General features: G+C 33.8%; 2 protein-coding genes across 6 annotated transcripts; one reads left to right on the top strand and one right to left on the bottom strand.

Annotated features, from left to right (window-relative positions):
- Positions 1-6602: 6602 nt before the first annotated feature.
- Positions 6603-14431, bottom strand: LOC115971621 (peroxisome biogenesis protein 6-like). Its single transcript, XM_031091622.1, has 16 exons — positions 13963-14431; positions 12882-13517; positions 12544-12787; positions 12142-12283; positions 11524-11707; positions 10427-10618; positions 9733-9987; positions 9452-9523; positions 8848-8934; positions 8610-8732; positions 8350-8460; positions 8221-8259; positions 7986-8107; positions 7745-7889; positions 7528-7608; positions 6603-6898 (listed from the first exon to the last, which is right to left on the bottom strand). Exons 1-16 carry the CDS (start codon positions 14248-14250, stop codon positions 6809-6811), a joined length of 2811 nt encoding a protein of 936 aa, XP_030947482.1. The 5' UTR covers positions 14251-14431; the 3' UTR covers positions 6603-6808.
- Positions 14432-17664: 3233 nt separating this feature from the next.
- On the top strand, positions 17665-22306 carry LOC115969958. 5 transcript variants are annotated; one of them, XM_031089597.1, is made up of 3 exons: positions 17665-19280; positions 20645-20788; positions 22084-22306. In XM_031089597.1, exons 1-3 carry the CDS (start codon positions 18087-18089, stop codon positions 22138-22140), a joined length of 1395 nt encoding a protein of 464 aa, XP_030945457.1. In that variant the 5' UTR covers positions 17665-18086; the 3' UTR covers positions 22141-22306. The 5 variants fall into 5 exon arrangements, with proteins under 5 accessions (XP_030945457.1, XP_030945458.1, XP_030945461.1 ...); XM_031089598.1 differs by lacking the exon at positions 22084-22306 and adding an exon at positions 19978-20082 and having other exon boundaries at positions 17667-19280; positions 20640-20853; XM_031089601.1 differs by lacking the exon at positions 22084-22306 and adding an exon at positions 19994-20082 and having other exon boundaries at positions 17673-19280; positions 20640-20853.
- Positions 22307-23424: the final 1118 nt, after the last annotated feature.

The following is a 23424-nucleotide window of genomic DNA, read 5'->3' on the forward strand; positions in this document are numbered from 1 at the left end:
TACATCCATCAATCAAAATAGATTAAGTTAAAATAATGTTCTCAAACTGACCTTAATAACATTTACGTGCTATTAATACTCAAAAAACATATAGCATCCCTTTAAAAAAAAAAAATTTACTTGCAATATCTAGTTCACTTGCAAGACACTTTTGATACATTCACTTGCAATATCTAGTTCACTTGCAATATCTAGATAAGTGAAAAAGTAAGATGATGGTCCTGGGACTCAAGACACTTTTGATACATTCACTATTTCACTTGCAATGTCTTCTCTTATCGCGTGTCTGTGTGAAGATTTGCCATTTGCATAGAAATTAACAAATGGGATTTGTACTTCCATTATTTAAAATCTCAGTATTTACAAATTTCGTTGTTTGGACAATATGGAAGTGTAAATTTATTGTTTTTAGAAAATCTCATTGTACTCATTTCTTTTTTTTGATGAATTCATTGTACTCATTTCACTACACCATAAACGTGGTAAAAATTATGGCCTTGACCTTTTTCTTGGTACTGAGAAACTCTCTTTTGTTTTCCAAAGCACTCATTTCACTACCATGCCTATGTGGCAAAACTATATGCCTTTCTTTTTTGTTAGTACTCATGACTCATGAGTCATGGCCGAGTTCAAGTCTCCACCACCGCACAGTCAATGCCAGCAATGGCAGCATCATTGCAGTCTTCACTGCCACTCTTTCTTCTTGGTTTGGGGTGAACACTGCCACGATCTCCTGTACTCTATCTTTTGATCAATTCAATCACATTTTCTTCTTTTAGATTCCATTGTCGATTCTACTTTCTTTTTTCGAAGAGCAACGTTAGAGGCATAAAACTTTTTTTTTTCCCAATTTGTTAAGGTGTTAAGTTGTGATTAGAGCAATATCATTTTTATATGAATCTATTATTAATTATTAATATAATTTTAATTTTACACTAATCACAAAATACTAAACTAATAATTGTAATTTTATTTTTGAAATTTGTGCATCACTATATTTATCTTTTATTGATTTTGCTAATAGTTGGTCTCCAAAGTTGTGCATGAAATTTTTTGGCTTTTTTTACCAAAAATAAAAATAAAAATGCTTGAAATAGATAGTTGTAAGGATCAGATTTGAGTCTCTAACCCAAAAGATTGATTGACTTAGGTCCAAAAAGCCTAAAACAATGAATTTATAGAGAGTGGATTGGAAAACTAGGCTAAAATGAATTGGACAACAAATAAAGTGGATTCAAATGACAAGAACAGGTAGTTAGATTGATTTAAACTAAAGAAAATCGTCCTTGGTACAATCCGAGGAGATCCATTCTTATGTATTTCTCACAAGTTTGATTACAAATTTGATTCCTGATTGCTATAGTGTTTTTCTCTTGATTTCTCGATCCTCTTATCTCATTGCTTCCTTTTCCTTTTATACTCTCTACCCTTTTCATCTTTATCCTCTACGTGCAAACCAGATGGTTGATGTTTGATACTTGTCCCATCAGCACCTTACTAAAGAGTAGCTATTTGATACTTGTCTCATCAGCACCTTACTAAAGAGTAGCTGTAAGGCTGAAAACCCCTTCACATTAATGCAACTAGAGAGTTAGTTACAGAGTATTTAATGCGGTGATAGCAGTTTCTTCTTAGATATTTTAGGACTCCCCTCTGTCGTTTGTTTCTGCAACGCTTACCGATATCGGCAGAACTTCCTGAACATACTTTTTTAGTCTTATTTGACTAGAGGACATGTACATGAAATTATGAACACTAAAATTGCTCACACTAAAAGGACAAATATGATGTTGCTATATACCCCTTTGAGAAACTGACGGAGACAAATAAGGCTTTTAAAATATATATGTAAATATGTTGGTTATAGAAATGCCTTTTTTTAAAATTAAAAAAAAAAAAAAAAATTTGTAATCACATAGACTTTTCAATCAACGAAAGTACTCGACCTAAATAACGTGTGTGAACTGTGAATGTCAATTTTCAACTCCCATCCCATATCAAAGTTCTCAACACATGATTATGAGTTATATTAACAGGTGCTTTTAGAATAATTATTAATAAATCATGATAGAAAGATTTTGACACAACTTTCATGGAAAATATAAAAAGTTGTTAACAAAATTAATTGTTTTATCATTTTCACATAAAATGTTTCTCAAAGTTAATATCATTTCAATTAAAGCTAAACATGCTAAGAGTCTTATAACTCAATTGGTAATTTCAATGGAGATGTCCATTATTCAAACCCCTTAACTCCAACTTAAAAAAAAAAAAAATGCCAAACAATAGCCAAATACATACTTGTATTCTCTATTTTTTTTTCCCTGAAATTAATGGCATTTATTTCGTACATATATACTAAATAATAACAGCACCATGTGAACTCACATGAAAAATAACTGACCCCAATAATTTTCAAAGGTTGGAGGTACTTTTGTTTATTCAGCCCAAAAAAAATGGTTAATTTTCCACTAAAAAATAAAGGAAAATGTTAACAAATACCCTAAGGGTATTGGTTTAAGAACTATTTTTAGAAACATTTTATGTGAAAATGATAAAACAATTAATTTTGTTGACAACTTTTTATATTTCCCATGAAAATTGTGTCAAATCTTTCTATTATGGTTTATTAATAATTATTCTAAAAACACCTGTTAACATAACTCATAAAATAAAACAAAATAAAACGTGCCCTATCATAACCAAAGGCAAAGAGGACAAGAAAAGAAAAAATAACTGTACATGTAAAGAGCTATATATGTTTCTCAATGTCCCAATTTGTCTTAGGTTGTCTTTTGAAAAGTCTATAAATCATATGTTGAGAACTTTGACATGGGATGGGAGTTGATAATTGACATTCACAGTTCACACACGTTATTTAGGTCGAGTACTTTCGTTGATTGAAAAGTCTATGTGATTCCAATTATCATTATTGTTATTATTTTTAAAAAGGCATTTCTATAACCAACATATTTACATATATTTTAAAAGCCTTATTTGTCTCCATCAGTTTCTCAAAGGGGTATATAGCAACATCATATTTGTCCTTTTAGTGTGTGCAATTTTAGTGTTCATAATTTCATGTACATGTCCTCCAGTCAAATAAGACTAAAAAAGTATGTATATACACACACCTTTTGTTATAATTTGTTATTAGTATTTTCATAACTAATTAGAATAAGTCTAACGTGACCTCACAAGCAAACGTTGCACCAAGGACAGCAAGAGGTGTGTGTTTGGGGATGGAGAGAGTTACCCCAACCCATTGTAGAGCTTGTAGGGCAAGGCAATCCTCGACTATGATTGATAAACAATAGGGGAGATTTCTATTAAATTTGTGACAATTAAAATCCTTTATTATTATTTTTTAATTTATTAATTTTAAGCAGTAGATTTTATAAGTTATGATAATCTAAACACTCCATCCATTTGTTAAAACCACTAATGAAAAACTTGTTTTTAATACTCATTGGACCTCATATTTATCACATGTATTACTTTAATTCTCTTATCTTTTATCATTTCCACTCTTTCTTATTTATATTTAAAGTTTTTTCTCTTTGTATCAATGTTGTCCCCCCTCTCTACTGTGTTTTGTGTTGTTTCCCTCTCTTAGAATTTCTCTCTTTAATATGGAGAAGAAGACAACCATTCATAGCAAAAAGGTGTCATTTTGGTGTAATAACAAATAAGTGCCACTCAAAATTTAGTCTCATAAGATGATTGTTATTGTTTATGTTTGTACTTATTTTATTATTTTTATTATTAATGTGACTTCAATGTGAGTCGATGGCCTTAATTAAGCCTTTAATCTTGTGATTTTACTTCATTTAAAAAAAGGGAATGGTTCATTGTGCCTCAATAGAGAGGATTTTTGTCTTATCAATAACATTTCATTAATATCCATGGTAATTGAACTAAAATTTTGGGAATAAACAATAAGTAATAACTAAATCAATGGAAAGAACTCTAAATATGATCATAGTTGTCAGTATCGTACGATACGTATTGTATCATGTACAAAAAGTTTCGTATCGTAAGAGCGTATCGTAAGTGCTTGTAAATCGTTTGATACATAAGTGCGTATCGTATGAATCGTATCGTATCGGTGAATCGTATGTATCATACGATACATAGACACGTGGGTTTAAAATGAGTTTTTTTTTATTAAAATTTGTGGTTTTATTTTATTTAAACAAGTTGTTAGACTTTTTTAATACAAAATTATTGGGAAACTTAATTGAGTCTAATTCCCATGAGTTTTTTTTTTTTTTTTCCCTCCCTTCTCTTTCTCCTACAAAATTTAAACTATATTCATAACACTCACTTTCATATGTGCAAATTTTTTTCTATGCTATTAATAATGTTATTAAATGAAAATATAATTATTTTTTATTTTGTTATTATTATGAGTCTAAAAAGCTAGAATGCCAAGAAAAAATATAAAGAAAAAATTATTTGAATAAAAAAAAACAAAACAAAAATAGTAAATGTTGATAATAATGAAGAAAATGTCTATGAAAAAATAATTTTGCAAGATGCTGAACATGATGATAACATGGACCTAGATGGAGTTGATTAGCCAAAATGATGAAAAGATATTATATTTTGGTTCATATATCATGTATTATCACTTCTGAGTTTAATCAATTTGAACATGCATGTTATAAACATAAGTTAATTTGATTTATTTAGTTAGCTTTGTTAAATTTTATTACATAAGTAATGATTAAATTGGTAATTAGTTGAATATATTTCGAATTTATAATGAATATACCTTTTATATATGTATATCTATAATTATTTTATTATTTTATTGGATGTTTGTGTATCTTACGATACATGATTCGATACGATACACAATACAAAAAAATTAAAAATCGATTCACGATACGATTTACGATTTGACAACTATGACTATGATGCGATTGCTGAAGTAAAGCAATCTAACTATAAAAATTTAACTGTGGTGCGATTAATAAAATAACTTAATTTACTACTACAAACTGAAGAAATTCAAATCAATGGTACAACCACATGAATCTAAGACATTATAATAAAAAGAGTACAACTTGTTCACTGAGTTTTAAACTAGAGAATTTACAAGAGAAGTTGGTCTACAATGTGTGTTCTGCTTTGAGATAGGAGCCCTCAATTTATACTTTGAGGTCTCAATAGTTATCGATTATTATTGATTTTACGTGAAATTCCATCCTTAACACTTGTCATTAAATTAACACAAAATGTTATCTATTAATTTGAATTTTTAGTAAATTGTAGCGACCTTCCTGCCTTAATTTTATATTTTTGAATTTTGATGCCGCCATCTCATCATCACATTTTAAATATGATGTACTAGATTATGATGCTTTTACCTTCTTCTTTTTTCGTTTTTTTTTTTTTCCCTTTTTTTTTTCTTGAATAAGTACTAGACTATGCTCCTTTTACATAAGTTGTTCCCCTGTAAATGCCACTCACTTCATTAATAGGTTTTAACAAATATGGATAGAGCCTTTAGATTGTCATTGTCTATAAACATTAAGCAACAGTACTAAAGGATTCATTGAGTCCAAAATGTTTCTAAAGCACGTGACTATATATGTTTACATATTTAAATATTTAAATAAGGTTTAAAAAAATCAAATCAAATCAAATCAACATAAGATTTAAAGCATAAGGTTGATAAACAAGGTGGGCATTTTAGGATAGGAGTAGTTATTAAAATCTAAATATAATATCATGGTCATCAAACTCATAAAAAGTCAATTACGGATTGCTAGCATGGAAGATGGTTGTACTGGTACATGCGTAACTCTCACACGTCCAGACAATACTACCAAGTACCAACTACCTAAAAGGATTAACATATTCAAATTGCAAGGATTTTTATTTTTATTTTCATTTTTGGTATCCTTTAAATTTCATGATAGTTATCAACTACTAGTAATCCTCAGCAATGAAAGCTAAACGAGTGGAGCCCTTCACAAATGGATCATACACTACGTCACTTCCAGATACCCGCATACCTAGTTGATAACTTTTAATGATGGGTACGTGGAATATACTCCTTGCTTAGGATGAAGAGGATATGCTTGGAGTTGGGCCCTACTGCCCTTCAATTTGATTATTAAACACTCTTTTCAATAAGTAGGGCATAATATTTTTCACAACTGTTAATATAACTTCATGTTATTGATGTATATTAAAAGTGGTATCCGTAGTGGACCTAGATGAAAGTGATATTGTTTCAATCACAACAAATAATGTTAGCACTTGTGAAAAAAAATATTATGATAAATGTTGTCTCAAACTTTGTCCTATTAGTTATAACAACCAATTTCACAATTTTCTATAAATATGTAAATTGAATGCTTTTATATTTTATGTGTTTCATTTTTTTTAATTTTTTTTGAGAAAACAGTAATATTTATTATAACACACAAATACGAAAGTAATATATAGAGTTTTAATCCTTATAACCCTAGGCTACTACTACAAAGGTTAGGCCCTTTTGTAGTAGTACTCTAGTTATATAATGTATTATAAGCTTGTTCATGTGTTTCATTCAATTCTAATGAAACTCCTATATTGCATGCTTGATCTAAATTACAATTATTGCAGATTGACAGAACCCTTGCAGACCATGGCCACACATGAGATACAGATAAAAAGATGTAAATTGAATGCTTTTATATTGCATGTGTTTCATTAAATTCTAATGAAACTCTTATATTGCAGATTGACAGAACCCTTGCAGACCATGATCACAGATGTGATACAGACCTCTTACATGGCTTTACCAAAAGTTTCATTTTGAGGCTCCTTCAAATTGATCCCTCAGCAAGTCGTACTTCTTAAGCTCAGACATGGAGAGGGAAGGAGACAGCTCATCTAGGACCTGAGAAGTCGGGACAAGGCGTTCAGACATAATTAGTTCCAGAAAATGGTTCTAACCAAGTTTTGTACTTTAAATTGAATGGTAAGCAACATTGATGTAGATGTAGTCAACTCATTAAAACCTTGGAAAAATGTCTGTCAAATGTCAATTGGTAACGCATAATTTCAATTGATAAGTATACTTTGATTAAAATTATTGGTCTAAGATATTGTACAGTTTGTACTACCAAATATTTCAGACGCAAAATGGAAAGATCATATTAGATAGCCAATACTTACGGTTGTTCAATGTGAGTTTTCTTGTATATTCAGATACAAAGAATCAGTCTTTCATAGGCACGGGCAATTTTATAAGTCATGATTGCTATTGGAATTATTTTTTAAAGAAGCATATGACCTATAAATGAGCATTTCCAAAAATTTTCTCAACCTAATCACCTATTTGGATATTGCTGTTCTCCATTCATGGCAGAAATGGTTAATTAGTATTAAACTAAATGATACTAGAATACTTCCGACATTTTCCAATATGATAACATACGGTCATGACTTACCTGTGAACTCAAAGCAAGCAGAATATATATGATTTGTCTCAAAAATCACTTTATAAATAGAAAAACTGTGTCATACCTTCACAAAATCATCGTATTCAACAACAACAGACTCTGCACGATCATCAGTGCTAGAAGAATCTGAATCTGAACTCAAAACCTACACAAAAACAAGTAAACAAGTCTAAGCACCTTGTCTAATCAATGTAGCAACCATGATTCATCACAAAAACCATTAGGTGCATAAATGTTTCCACCAGCTAATTCAGCAATAAGGTTGAAATCAAATGAGCTACCTTGCGTTTTGCAGCATGGAACCAAGCATCTGCACATAAAGCATACATGTCTGCTCCTGTGAAGTTTGGGGGACATTTCTTTGCTATTGAGTAAAGTGAAACGTCTTTATGCAATTTGAACTTTCGTGTTAGTGCTTTGAGTACCCTGGGAAAAGAGAAAATTAAGATTCAAAGAGAAGCGCATCACATCACTAAATTTTACATGATGAAAGCACAAAAGAGAAATGAGAAGAAAACCAACCGCTCCCTATAAGATGCATCAGAATTAACTCCTATGTATAGCAGCTTATCAAATCTACCAGGCCGTAAAAGTGCTGGGTCAATTAGATCAGGTCTGTTGCTTGCCCCTATTATAAACAGGTCCTAAAAGCCAGAATGATTAAACAGGGGAAACTTTTTAGGTTTAAGCAAAAGAAGAAAACTAAATACTAGTATAAATTTGAATACAAGCCAAGTAAGAATGTAGGATAAATTACCTGTGTTGAATCATTTAGGCCATCAATCTCTGCAAGCATCTAGCACAAGGGAAAGTTTCCATGTTAAGTATTATAAATGGAATAAGAGAAAAGGAATTTGCCAAGTTCTATAGAAAAAATAATCTTCACCTGAGAAACCACTCTGTCCATAACTCCTCCAGAATCCCCAGAGGCCCCCCGAGCTGGAGCAAGAGAATCAAGTTCATCAAAGAAGATAACACATGGGCGTGCTGATCTGGCCTGAAAGGCATGTAGGGTATTACAAATTGTGCACTGACGAAAAATTCTGAAATATAAGTCATAGTCAACACCCCCCCCCCCAAAAAAAAAAAAAACAAAACAAAAAAAAAGCAAGAGAAATTTTGCTTAAAACAAGAAGGATATTTTACCTTCTGGAAAATGTCTCGAACATTCTTCTCTGACTCTCCAATGTACATGTTGATCAGCTCAGGTCCTTTTACACTGAGAAAGTTTAGGGAACACTCGGTTGCAACAGCTTTTGCTAATAAAGTCTGAGGTTTGAAACACAAGAATAACAAACAGATGTTATGAAGCAGGTAATTAATAAAAAGGAAAAAAAAGTGGCAAGTTAAAAAATCATCATATAACTGAAACAACAGAACATACTTTTCCAGTTCCAGGAGGACCATAAAGAAGAACACCAGAGCGCTTACGCAACCCAGACGAAAACAAGTCCTTATGCAAGAGAGGCAACTGCATATACGACAAGTAAGAATCACTTCAATAATTCAGAACCAATAAGAAGTTAAATAGCAGTGGATTTTCAAGCCTACTTTTTTATGTTTCATAATGTTGTTGAAGAACTACTGACTTTGATTAACAATCTCTTTTTTGGGCAATGAGGTGAAGAAGGACCAACATAAAAAAAAGGTGGCAAAGAGAGTATTTGAACTCCTGGAGTTGTGGACTCAACCTAGGTAAAGTTTTAAAACTATCGATGTGCAATATATTAATTTAAAATACATTGTAAAAAGTTTGACTCTATCAATTAATGCATAGCAAGAAACAGGATAGGACAAGCTCCTAGCTTTCAGTCAAAAACATTTGATTCATGCAGATTCAGTAAATTTGTCATTTCATTTTTGGGTTGCCGGGGGTGCAGTTTGTAATACTAAATCTAACACGCTTTTGGATCCTGATAAAAAAAGAAAAAAAAGCAGTCTTTATGAATATTATCAAACAAAGAGGCAGCAGAGATAAAACAACCCACCTGAACAGTGTCCAAAATTGATTTCTTCACATCCTCAAGCCCACCAACATCTTCCCATTTCACATTAGGAACCTATAGCAAATAATGGAAAAGAGAAAATAAAATAAAATAAACCTACAAGCAGCAGTACATCTCTCTAAGAATGATATTTCTCACAATAAAATACTTTTGACAAAATGAAAAAAAAAAAAAAAGAAAAAAATTGCAACACAAGACACCTGCTTATTATGCATGGTGACATAAGATAAGAATATGAAGTCAACTTAGCTGACCTAACTTACCTTCGGAGTGCCCAATGCTGACGCATTCCTTTTCTTTGATCGTTCCAATGCTTTGGTCATGCCTTCCTTCCCCAGGACCTGTGGTGCAACTTCATGTGAATCACTATCTAGTTCCTTGGGCTCAACCTTTTCATTCAGTACATTGCCACTGGGAATTAAGTTTGCACCAGCATCAGCAATCAAAGCACATAAATCTCTAGGCATGAACCCAGATGTCTGCCCCACAATTTCCTTTATAAAATCCTCTGAGCCAGTCTGCAAGAAGCAATATTCTGACCCATCAAAGTTAAACAGTCATGATCAAAAGAACAAAAAGTATGACCAACATGTAAGATATTCCTAAAGAGAGATATAGGAACAGTTTGGGCCCTCAATGACCTCAACCAATGAAACAACAAATGCAATTCAAAAATGAAGGGATACAGTCCATTGTGTCATAGGCTCCATAATATCACCCTAGTTAAAACTGATTCGGTTATATAAATTTTTTTTTTTAATCCCATAACACTGTTTGAACATATCCAAAGACATTTGTAGATGGATAATTCCAGACAGTAAGACATGGACATTTCACATACAAGGAACAAGTCAACAATAATCTTTTAACAACACCTACTGAAGTATTATATGCATCATTAGTCCACAAAAGCTATTAAACATATAACATACAAAAGAAAACAATGCGTTCACTTACATTAGACAGGAGCTCAGACACACTTTGCAGTGACTGGGTAAGCATTTCTACCCTTTGTTCTTCAGTTAAAGGACCCATACTTATTTCATGGCTAAAGCAACGCCTTATGGTTGGAGGTAGACCTTCAGAGCTGTCAGCAGCTGCAACTAACAACACTCTGTGCCTTCTTACCTTTCCAACATCCTTCATGTTCTGCATCAACACAGCATCAGAGTTAACATCTTGACAGACCTTATGAACAGTAATTCTTGAGAATAAAATAAGAAAATTTCACTATGTAGACATTTCCTTTTCTCAATTTAGATTACTCTTCTTACACACACTCACAAGGAAAACCTTTGGATGCCCCCCAAAGTCGACTAAAACCATCTCCATTACATGGGCATCTTTGAACTTCTTAACTAGTCAATGGCATCTAAGAGGGCATAATATCACAATTATCTCTTGTATTTCAAACCTTTTCAAAAAAGGACATAAGATAATATCCAAAGGGGTAGCATATTCATTCAGAAACCACACCTTGTTAAGTGAAGGTCACTGGTCTGACTCTCCCCTACCCTTGGGGCTACTCATTCACTAATCCAAAAATATAAATTCTGTAAGAAAGAAGACAGATGATTTCCTTAGATATAAAAAAAGGTATAATGTATGAGTTTCAGCATCATAATATGAAGGAATCCAATTCCAAAATCAACACGTGTTATGAAGTATTTGTTGGGTGCTTTGAAGTACTTTAGTCTCTTAACCTCCCGCTTATTGGTCGGGCCAAGCTAACAAGGTTCCACGGAAGTAAATTTGGAAACAAATTTTGTTGCAGTGTGGTTCTCAACATTTTAAGAGTTCTAGGCACCAAAAATCGTCAGCCCCCACCACATCTATTTTCAAAAAAAGGGATTTCTTCTGATTCCCCACCTCTCTCCTCTTTTCTTGCCATTATTTCAATTAACAAAAATCTAGCATCTGACGGAAAAGAAGAAGATGAAGAAGAAAGAAATGCAAAAAACTTAGGTTTTATCATTTAGCTTGCAATCATTCAAGAGGAACATCTAATACAAAAAAAAAAAAACACCATAGCACATCAAATAGTTGCATCTTACAGAATCATCATTAGGTTCCCCTTCAGAATAAATGTCTTCATCCTCAGTGACTGGCTCTGAGAATTTCCGAATAACTGATGCTACTTCTGAAGTGATGCCTACTTGATCATTTGGTGAACCCTCATGAGAGCCTAAATTTCGGAAAACATCAAAATGGCGGAGAAGAAGAATTGTTGGCAAGTATCTGTTAAAAAAACAAAACAACAGGAACAAAAAATGGAAACATCAATATTATTTTCTTCTTCTTTTCCCCCAATTTTGGGTCACGGAACAACAATATCAAAAACCAAACCAATGACAACAATATTGTATGGCCAGATGTAACAAAGACACCCATTACTAGATGAAATGGTAGAAGGCCTCTCGGTACAAAAAGTAAAAGGAAGGGATAACAAGTGAACCTCCCAGTTTGGCAGTCATCGATTGCTTTATGGACCCAAAGTTACTCGTACAAAATAACATAATTACTGGAAGGTCATTGAATATCACTGTAGTAGAATAATAACCATGCATTACCCCTTTCTGAATAAGGGAGCACAGTTGCAAGCAATTAACAGTAGGGCAAAAGGCATATAGTCTGGAAAAACTTGAATTTAACATACAGTGCTCAACTGCTACCTTTGAGCTGTATTGAAAGCTTGAGCTAGAGCAACAGATGCTTTTCTTTCAGAGGGTGCTATCAGATTATGACAGCTATATTCCACTACATGCAGGCCCAATCGACGAGCAACATATCTGATCACAGTCCTCTTCCCACATCCTGCAACAGGTATTGGATCAGAACCCACCAGAGCCACACATTTGTACACATGCAAACAGAATCAATGTCATTGTTTTGGTACAGATTTTCTATCATAACCAATAATAGCTCACAGGGATACCATATTATGTAGCCAATGAAAAATTCATTAAAAATAATTATATTAAGGGAAAGTGAAGGAAAATGCAAGTAAACTGAAAATTTGTTTATGCATACAGTAAACTAAATGAAGACAACAGATTAGGTAACATAAAACAAACCTGCCAAACCATGTAGTAAAACAGAAACTCTGAATTTTGAAGAAAGTGCTGACGGGCAAAGAGGGGGTGCAAGAATGGAGGCCAAAATTTTCACTGTATCCCCCTGCAAAGGTGGAAAACCTTTTGGTCCAGCAATCAACAAATCTGGGGGAATAGCAGAAGGAACACTTCCCCCAAGCACAAGGGCAGTCTGGGTGCTATTTACTCGAAGAAATTTTTCATCTGATGGTTCCAGAGCTACAACCTGAGGACATAAATTACATTGTCAAAAGAACCGGACCAACTTATGACAATCCTCGAGCACCTGTACGACCATAAAAGAATACAGGGATATTTACCTTGAAGTAGATGATGTTATCACTTCTATTTTGTGACTTTTGGTTGCAAGGAATGCAAGTAATTGAATTGCAATTCCAATTTATGCAAATGCTGAAAATATCACCTCTTGCTAGATACCTATCTGCTTCAAAGTATTTCTGTAGCGCCAAGTCAATCATATCTTGACGATCTTCAGCCTCAATAGATGACCTTACTTTGAGAGTCTCAAGAGTACCACATTCTGGTATCTTCACAAAAGAAGCCCTCAAATGTGAAGCATATCTTGGCAACCGAGCCAATGATTCCAACCCTACACTAATCATAGAACCCTCAATCACTTCCCCAGACGTCTCATCATCCACTTTTGCTTGGAAATAAGCCGCTAAAGTTTCTTGCCCTCCATGGACAAGAGAATTCAAGCACGATACATGCAAGTCAAGGTTAAATGCCAAAATAGGAGACAAATAGGCAACTTCCACACCCATCTGTAGACAACCTTCTGGTGCAAAAGTAGCCGAAGGAAAAACACACATTGTATGGGAACAACCAAAACTGGATAATTTAATCCCATGTGCAGCTTCGCGCATGCCCGGAGGGTCTAAAACAACAACCTGCGCGATTCTTTGCACATTTGTCTCGATATTCTTGACAAGAACCTTGTGTATTCAAAACAAACAAAAAAAACATATGCTAATTAACAAATTACAGTGCTAAAAATTCCATATTCAGAAGAACATCCAAATTAAACTAAACCAAACAAACAAGATAAAACTATTCAACAATAAAAACCTCAAAATCATATAAATTTGATAAAATTATAACTAGTTCCAAAAACTTAAGCTAATAGGGAAGAATAATTTAATCACTTAATCATAATTCTAATGAAATTATTACATAATATAATCTAAACTGATTGTGATTCAGATACAGAACCCATCAATAAAGCCAAGTATCAAAATTTTCAATTATTACATTTCCTTTAGAAGTTTTTGTCGCGAAAAGTGAGATTTTGAAGTGAGCTTTTTAAATTGTTTCCTTTTCCTTTATTTTCTAGACAACCGAACAGAGTTTTACGCTTGAAATTGAAATATTTTTGATTACCAGTGAGGCTGAAGTAATGGAGAGTCGTTTGAGGGCGCAGGTGGAGAGTCCAACCAAAGCGGCGTCGTCCAGAGAAGCCAAATTGGAGTGGTGACTGGAAATGACGATTTTATCCCTTGGGAATCGGAGAATTCCGGCACGTAGCTGCAAGGTGCCGCCGGACACGTCATCTTCGACTCGGTCAGCGAGTTGCGGCGGAGGCGGCGACGAAGACGACGATGAACTGAGTACGGAGTTGATGAGGAGCTTGGTGGAGGAGAGAACCAGAGGCTTCCTCCTCTCCACCATTGCCACACAATGCTTTTTATACCACACTCAAAACCCTAGCTTTGCTTTCCTCAAACCCACACCACCTCACAATATTGACTCTCTCTCTCTGTGTCACTGTGTATGCGTGTGTTTGTGTAAATATATACAGAGCAAGCGAGAGAGATGAATTGAGCAAATCGATGAAGCTGTCTGTCTTGGGAGTTTGTGTGTTGACGCAATAATTCTAACCGTTTTCAACGTAAGCAAATCGTTTGGGCTGGGCTTCCAAAATGAAAAGAACAAACCTTATGTGGGCTGCTGGGCTTCAACGTAAGTTCAGAAGTATAAACAATAAACATTAAAGATATTATAATAAGTTAAATAATAGTTATTGGTGGACTTTAACCAACTAATAACTTGGTTGGTCTCCCTGGCATGAAGAACTCGTATCGACAAAAGAATAAAAACCACAGAGGTAAGGCTTATCAGACAAAGAAAACGGGATTCCAATATTTGAATTGTTTTTTTAGAGATTGATGATACGTCGGTTTGTAAATTTTATGTAATAAACTTTATTGTATCTGTAATATCGCTCTTCTAAAAAACATGTCAAAAAATAAATAAGTGATCACTTTATCTTCAATATGTAAACAACTATTTGATTGAGGATGATATGTCATATACAGCAGGTTACCCAAGAGACATAGTCAATGACCTCCATTCCTAAGATTGCAGAAAATCTTTTGTTTAAGTGCAAATGTAACAAGCTATATAATCTCCAGCCCCAAGGGTGGAGCCAGACATTTTGGTTTGGGAGGGGGGAGGGTGCCGACTTACATATTCATGAATACATACATTTATACGATTACATTTATTGATACATACATACATACATTTTATATAAACTTTAATGCGTATCACAAATTGTCTACTTTTCCACTAATATGTACAAAACGTTTTACAGTTATTTAATTATAATTTTTTAAATCTTTTATTTTTGAAGTGTTATCAAACCCCAACATTAAATATCCTATATTTTTTTCATTCAACATTTTTAGTCTAAATCAAGCGTTGACAAACAATTGGAAACTTAACAACAATAGCAAAAACAACAAAAGACTTGGTCCCAAATTGAAAAGGAAATAAAAATTATATATTTGTGTCTAAGAGAAATTTTCTTTTTAAGTATTGTCACTTATATATCCTCACCATAGTTTTTTTTTTTTTTTTTTTTTTTTTTTTTTTTTTTTTTTTCATTTAACATTTTGTAACTAAATCAAGTGTTGACAAACAATTTGAAAATTAACAACAACGAAAGACTTTAGTCCCAAATAAAATAAAATAAAATAACTCTACCAAGAAATTTATTTTATTAAAAACTTACTATTTGAACTCAACAACCAAAACTTACCAAAATGAAGCAATTATATCACCAAACGCCAGATATTTCTTCTTATCCTAGACCTAGTAGATGAAGACTCAAGTAACTCTATACTAAACAGTTTTTGCAACGTGCTCCTAGAACTGTATCAATGTCAAGCAAAACATATATACTACAATTGAAAAAAAAAATGTCAGGTAATTTCCACTAAAGTAACATCTGAGAAGCTCATATTGTAGGCTACAATAGTTAGCTGACTAATATATAAATCATTAGTAACATATCATTTGTGACAATTCCTTTGTATTCCTTACTAACAAAGAAAAAAAAAACATTTGTCATAAAAAAATTGCCCTTAAAAGGTCAACTTTAAGCTAATAGTAAAGAAGTAAGATAAAAGAAATAAAAGAGGAAAATTGAATCTTCACTCTTCAGCAATAACAAAACAAAGGGAAATCATGACATGCTGTATTGATAAACTGAACCCAAGTTGTGAAACAGATAGTTGCTGTCTTCAAGTTCCCATCAAACATTAGAAAGGAAACATGCTAATACTATAATGATTAATGGGAATGAAGACCCCACACCTAACTCACCACAAACAAACATATGTATCAATCCCACATCGCTTAGCAACCAAAGAGTTTCTATCTTCATATACTGCAGCATAGAGAAAACGGACGCCGAGCTCTGTAACGTGGGCTTGTGACCCAATGTGGGGGCATTAAGGTGGGTTGAAGAACTTTAAGAGTGGACAACCTAGAAGAAAAATGGTTCCTGTGGGGCATTGTGTGGGCCCTTACTGACTCTCCACTGGAGGTAAAGAAGCTCGGAAATGGCACGTGCAATAAAATGGGTTACGGCTGTGTATAAGATAATACGCTCTTACACTTCGCGTAACCAGGCACTGGCTTATCAGAGCAGTGAAATGTGTCCCTGAAGGACAGACGAGCTTCTTCCTCTCCAGTGGGCCAAAGAGTCGGTACCCCTCAGGCCTATCCTGATAGGCCCACTCTCAAATTCCACTTCCATCTTTTAGACCCAGAATTTTTTTCCTTATCATTAATATTTTTTCAGTGAGCCCAATCTCAATTATATGTTTGGTTCTCTGTTCAAGACTGCCACTTTTATTACAAAAAGAAATAAGAGGGGTTGTTCTATACTTGTTTTGCATAGATCTGTATCAATGTCAACCAAAACATATATACTACAATTGGTTTATAGGCTACAATAGTTAGTTGAAAATTCTTCTTTTATTTATTCTAATATGCCATTAGAAACAGTTCTGTCCTAGACCCGCTTCCGTTAGGATGGATAGATACAAAAGAGACCAAATGACACTCCCTGGGAGTACCAATTCACAAAAGGTCACGTACATATTTACATGATACAAAAAAAGAAAAGAAAAAGGGACAGTGGATATATTCTTCAAGTCTGTTCTCTTGCTCTTCCCCCCTTGGCAAGTCCATCCACTACTCCATCAGCCTCGTGAAAAAAATTATATGGTCAAACGGTCCATTCTCGGCCTAGGAGGTTCTTGCAATCATAAATAGGAGAGGATAATTCCTTTGTATTCCTAACAAAGAATCAAATATTTGTGATGACAGATTTTACCCCCTAAATGGTCAACTTTAAGCCAATTTTTAATAAGATAAAAGAAATAAAAGTGGAAAATTGCATCTTCACTCTTCAACAAGAATAAAACAAAGGAAAATCATAAAGTCAACTTACTAACGTCTTAATATTATGGCAAATGTTAACAAGTACCGTACGATGATTGTTAAGGTTGGACTAATATAGGTCCTATTTAATAAAAAAATTGGATAAAAAAAAACATAAAACTGACTCCGTAGTTTATTTTAATATATTTTCTCTCTATGAAGTTGGCCTCACAGCTTATAAAGCTGAAAAAATTGAAATAAAGCTACAAAACACAACCCTAATATTATATAACATGCTGCTGTATTAATAAACTGAATCCAAGTTGCAAAACAGATAGTTTCTAACTTGCTATCTTCAAGTTCAATCAAATCAAACATTAGAAAGGAAGCATGCTAATAGTATAATGGGTATGTAGACCCCCACAGCCCAAACAAACATATGTTTCAATGTTTCAATCCCACATCGCTTAGCAACCAGAGTATTTCTTTCTTCATATGCCACATCATAATGGAAACAGGAGCCGAGCTCTGTAACGTGGGCTTGTGACCCAATGTAGGGGCATTAAGGTGGCTAGAAGAGTTAAGAGAGTACTCTACTTAATAGGAAGCGTACGCAATACATATAGGCCACGGTTAGGGATTTGGATTAGGTTAGGAGTTTCTAACTCCTGGACCCGGTGCTGGCTTATCAGAGCAGTGATGTATTCGACAAACGTGTTCCTCTCAGGTCCACTCTCAATTTCCACTTCCACCTTTTTGCCCATGAAAGATTAATCAGACAATCAATGCAGCCCTGCTGAAGCTGACTCTCAGGCAAACTCAGTGAGTCAATTATGTTTGGTTTTCTCTCTTCAAGACAGCTACTTTTTGTTACAAATAGGAGGAGGACCCAGTTGGGTCTTCTTCAGAAAAATGCTTTCTTTATCATCCAATCATTTACATCAGTAGGTTGTTTATCTGAATCAGAGTTTGAAAATGAACCAGAAAGAAATCATTTTACAGTGTCTTATCTCGTAAAATCATGTGGGTTGTCATCAAAATCAGCTCTATTAGCATCCAACAAGGTACACTTTCAAAACCCAGATAGGCCAGACTCAGTGCTTAGTCTTCTCAAAGAGAATGGATTCGACAATACCCAAATCACCAAAATTATTAGGAGTCGCCCAACTTTGCTTTTAGCTGATCCTGAGAATACCCTTTTGCCAAAGATTCAGTTTTTCCGTTCTATAGGGGTTTCAGGCTCTGACCTCCCTAGAATCCTCACTATAAGCCCTGACCTACTGCGAAGGAGCTTGACTAATCACCTAATTCCATGCTATGATTTCCTTAAAAGTGTGCTTCTTGAGAATGAGAAAGTCATTACCACTATGAAGCGCTCACAGCGTGCTTTTCTATGTGATGTAACCAATGTTATGGCTCCAAATGTTGCTCTTTTGAGAGAACTTGGAGCACCTCAATCTGCCATCTCTCTTTTGGTGACTCATTCTCCGAGTATGGCATTCATTACACATGCGAAGTTTGTTAAGGCCGTCCAGGAGGTTAAGGAATTGGGCTTTGATCCTTCAAAAGCATTGTTTGTGCAGGCAATCCAAGCGGTTTTGAAATTGAAAAAACCAATGTGGGAATCTAAATTTGAGATTTTTAGGAGGTGGGGTTGGTCTGAAGCGGACACTCTCTTAGCATTTAAAAAGCATCCAATTTGTATGCTTTTATCAGAGGAGAAGATCACAAAAGCAATGGAATTCCTTGTGAGCAAATTGGGTTTCTCATCAAAAAGTATTGCTAAAAATCCTGTGGTTCTGAATTTAAGCTTGGAGAAGAGGATTATCCCTAGGTGTTCAGTTGTTCAAATTTTGTTAGCCAAGGATTTGGTCAAGAATGACTTAAGCTTAGCAACTTTCTTACTACCTACTGAGAAGTATTTTTTGGAGAAGTTTGTGATCAGATTTCAGGATAATGTTCCTCAATTGTTGAGTGTGTATCAAAATAAGATGGAGCTTCTGGATGTAGAAATTCAATCTGAGAAGGTCGGTGAGACTGAACTGTTGTAACATTTTGACTTCAATATAATGTTATTCTTGACTTTCATTATCACAGTTGCTAATTTTTGCATTTTAGATATATATTAGATATGAGATTGCATTATCTTGTACTGTTTGCACATGTGTATATAATTTCCAAGACAACAGTCTCAACTATAAAACCATGACATAGATTGATGGTTTTTCAAACAGAGTAAATCACACTCATTAGGACTTGAGAATTGGGAGTTTACCTATTAGACGACGTGAGTAACTTTGATGGCTTTAGTTTAGTTTGCTACTCTATTAAGTGCTTAATGTGTTTTGTGCTATGTTCTGGGTAACACAAGCAAGGCCCTATTTACACACCTAGCAATGTCATTGAATTGCCCTACATTAGGTCTATTACATTATTTCAAACAAATGGAGTCTTTTGACAACTTCCAGCTTTTTTGTTGGTCCTTTGTTTGATTGGTGTCGTGCTAGGGGACTTACGAATAGAGATTCCATTCCAATGTTTATTGAGTCTCTATCTTTTTGTACATAACCTTTTGTATTTTCTGTAGTTCTTTAGGCTATTTCATGTCATTTTGCATGAAGTAGTCTTTTTTCAATAAAATTTTTATTACCTATAAATAAAATGAAGTAGTCTCTTTAGGCAGATTTTGCTAAAAGTTAAAATAGGGCATATATGGTGCTCAAGGTTCCTGCTTGTGCAGGCTCTAGGAAAGGTGATACCCACGAGACATGGCTTAAGTGGAGAGCAGTTGCCATTACAACAAAGTCTGACTTCAGGATCGAGCTAAAAGTAGTGCTCTCAAATTGAGTACTTATGCATATGGGTTGTGTTTGCTCCTTTATTATTAGATATGCAAATTTACCATACGTGATACAGAATTCAGTTATGACAATTCACTGCATTTTTTTAATAAAAATTTCAGTCTGCTCTTATGCTCGTTGATTTGTAATTTCAACCTTTATGGCTAGATTTGTGTGGATGTTTAATGCTTCAAGTTTTCTAGTGTAATCACGAACTCATCTGTGATAGGTCTACTTTGTTAGCATTTCCAGAACTAGATTTTTCCATTTTTCTCCCCAAAAAAAAAAAAAAACAAGAGAGAGAGAGATGGGAGAGAAGAGAGAGAATGAGTTGATAGGATAGTTTATATTATTTTAAGGAGTTGTATGTAAAAATAAAAACTGGGATGTTGCGTGAGTTGTAAAATGGGTTGGTAAAATAGATAAAGTGGTGTTTGAGGATGTAAAATAGGGTTTTTTTTTTTGCACCCCCGGATGCTAGTGCTCTTAGGGATTTGTAGCAGTTACGAGTTACTTACCCCTGACCCAGTGGTGCTGTCTTATCAGAGCAGTGGCGTATTGGACACGAGTTACTACCTACTGAGAAGCGTTTTCTGGAGAAGTTTGTGATCAGATTTCAGGATGATGTTCCTCAATTGTTGAGTGTGTATCAAAATAAGATGGATCTTTCGGATGTACAATTTCAATCTGAGGAGGTAGGTGAGACTGAACTGTTGTAACCTTTTGACTTCAATATATAATGTGTTATTCTTGACTTTCATTGTCATAGTTGCTAATTTTTGCATTATAGCTTCTTTTTTTGGGATAAGTAACATTTTAGAATTATCAGATATGGGATTGCATTATCTTGTACCCTTTTTACATGTGTATGTAATTTCCAAGACGGTAATCTCAAATACAAAACCTTGACTTATATTGATGATTTTTCAGAAGAGACATTAAATTATATTATACTCATTAAGACCCAAGAATTGGGAGTCTACCTTGTAGACTCACATGAGTAACTTTGATGGCTTTAGTTTATTTTGCAACTCTTTTGAGTGCTTCATGTATTCTGTGCTTTGTTCTGGGCACCACATGCACTATTCACCTAGCAATGTCCTTCATTTGGTCTAGTACAATATTTCAAACAAATGCATCTTTTGACAATTTTGAGTTCTCCTACAAGTCACTCTAAAGCAGATAGAGCTAAAAGTAAAAATAGGGCATGTATATTGCTTGAGGCTCCTGCTTGTGGAGGCTTTAGGAAAGGTGATACCTGCGACAAATGGCTTAAGGTTAGAGCAGTTGCCATCATAACAAATTCTGACCTCAGGATAGAGCAAAAAAAAAAAGTTTTTTTTTTTTTGGAGAAACTATGCATATGGGTTGTGTGCTCCTTTATCATTAAATATGCACTTTACCAAATGTGACACAGAATTCAATTGTGATAATTAACTGTTTTTGTCTGCATTTTTAAGTTAGTTGATTTGCATTTTCAACCTTTATGGCTATGATTTGTGTGGATGTTTAATGGAAATTTCTATCCAGAGTGGTTTTAGCAAGAAACTGAGAAGGGCGATTATTTAATGACAACTTTGATTAAGTTCATCAGTAAATCATATGAGAAAAAATATACTGTGTATTATAAGGTCAAACTTGACTTAACTTGAATTATGATTTCTCTTTGCTTTGTTCTTGCCAAAGATCTTGTGACCTATGCTTTTGGAATCTTCCTCTACTTTCCTTGCTCTTTTAATAATAATAAAATATTATCACTTTTAAGTTTGTTCCTTGGGATGATCTCCCATCATAAATGTTCTGCCTTTTTCATAGTAATTCCAACAACGGAGTTGTTGGATGTGTTGCTGCTAGAGAATATATGTGTCAACTGACAATTGTTGCCTAAAACATACTTCTTGGATGTTAATTTAATGGAAATTATCTTTTTTTCTTCTTCTCCTCCGTTTCAATTGAGGACTGAGGTATATATGTATTTTGACATTGATAGAGTTTGAATGTGGAGGAGGAGTTGTCTTCAAGGAACCGGTTGAAAATCTTGGGGTAAATTTACCGTAAATTCTGTTGTTTCTTGAACTGCTTGCCTTAATAAACCATAGTCCTCAAAATTGTTCATCTCACCATTGATATGGTGCGTTAGGTATGCATTTGAATAATAAAGATTTTCTGCAGTTTTAGGAATGAAAGTCATTGACTGTGTCTATTGAGTAATCTGCTATAGTAATCACATAGTTGTGGAACTATATAAGATGAATTGATTAGTCCTTAATCACATAGTTGTGGAACTATTTAAGATGAATTAATCAGTCTTTTCTTTTGTGACAAATGTTTTTCTAGATGCTGTGATTAACATTTCTTCCCATTTCTCATCTGTTGAATGGTGCATTGGATATGAACTTTTCTTTTTCCTCTTTGAGAGAGAATTACTTGGGACAGGCTGTCTATTGCCACAAAAATGACATATTAAAATCCACGCTGTAGACACTCCTTAAGTTCTCACCATTCAATCTATATGTATATTGTCTCATCAACCATTAAGGGTTTATTATTATTAGATGTCCCTCCTTTCCACTATTGATATTCCCGTTTAATTCCAATATTATATTATAATAAAATTGCTTATTGCACTCTTTATTAATATGAAAGTGTTTGCCAAAGGCCAACTGAATTGACACCTCCTCATGTACAAAATGCTTGAGGGTTTAGAAGGGAAAGGGTTCGAGCTATGGGTTAGCAGTATGTTGTAATTATCTCTAAAAGAAAAATATATATGAAAGTGTTTATATATATATATATATATGAGGAAAACGAATTTAAAAAAAATATATATATATATATATATATATATAAAAATTGCAGACTATAAATAATGTAATCTATTCACATGTTAACATGTATTTAAGTTGTGTTCTAAAAAAATTAAAAAAAAAAAAAAAAAAAAAAAGACGTGTCCAACTGTACATATAAAAATAATAGACAATCAATCACTTATCATTTATCATATCAAAATCGTAATAAATAGTGCAGCACATTAAAAACTCATTAAAAAAGACGCTTAGATCAAGTGCCCTAACATATATTTAGGGTCCGTTTGGATTGAACTTATTATTGTTGAAACTGAAAATTAAAAACACTGTAACAAAATAATTTTTAAATGTGTGAAAAGTAGTGTGAGTCCCATTTTTAACATTTTTAATGTGTGAACAGTGCTGTTACAGTACATGAACAGTGATTTTTGTCTCTGCACAGTAAATTCACTGTTCATGCGCTGAAAAAAAAAAAAAAAAGGAGGACGGAAACATGAAATGAAAACGTGAACGTTGGTTTCAGC

This window comes from Quercus lobata, chromosome 12 (genome assembly GCF_001633185.2).
Source record: "Quercus lobata isolate SW786 chromosome 12, ValleyOak3.0 Primary Assembly, whole genome shotgun sequence".
Lineage (NCBI taxonomy): Eukaryota > Viridiplantae > Streptophyta > Magnoliopsida > Fagales > Fagaceae > Quercus > Quercus lobata.

Bases quoted from the DNA above. Each gene is read 5' to 3' on its own strand.
- LOC115969958 (XM_031089597.1), top strand. From the start codon at position 18,087: ATGTTTGGTTTTCTCTCTTCAAGACAGCTACTTTTTGTTACAAATAGG. The intron at 19,281-20,644 runs GTCGGTGAGACT...TTATCAGAGCAG, and splicing joins TAGAAATTCAATCTGAGAAG to TGGCGTATTGGACACGAGTT. The intron at 20,789-22,083 runs GTAGGTGAGACT...TGACATTGATAG, and splicing joins TACAATTTCAATCTGAGGAG to AGTTTGAATGTGGAGGAGGA.
- LOC115971621 (XM_031091622.1), bottom strand. From the start codon at position 14,250: ATGGTGGAGAGGAGGAAGCCTCTGGTTCTCTCCTCCACCAAGCTCCTC. The intron at 10,619-11,523 runs GTAAGATGCAAC...GTGTTGATGCAG, and splicing joins GGGAACCTAATGATGATTCT to AACATGAAGGATGTTGGAAA. The intron at 6,899-7,527 runs GTATGACACAGT...CCGACTTCTCAG, and splicing joins AATACGATGATTTTGTGAAG to GTCCTAGATGAGCTGTCTCC.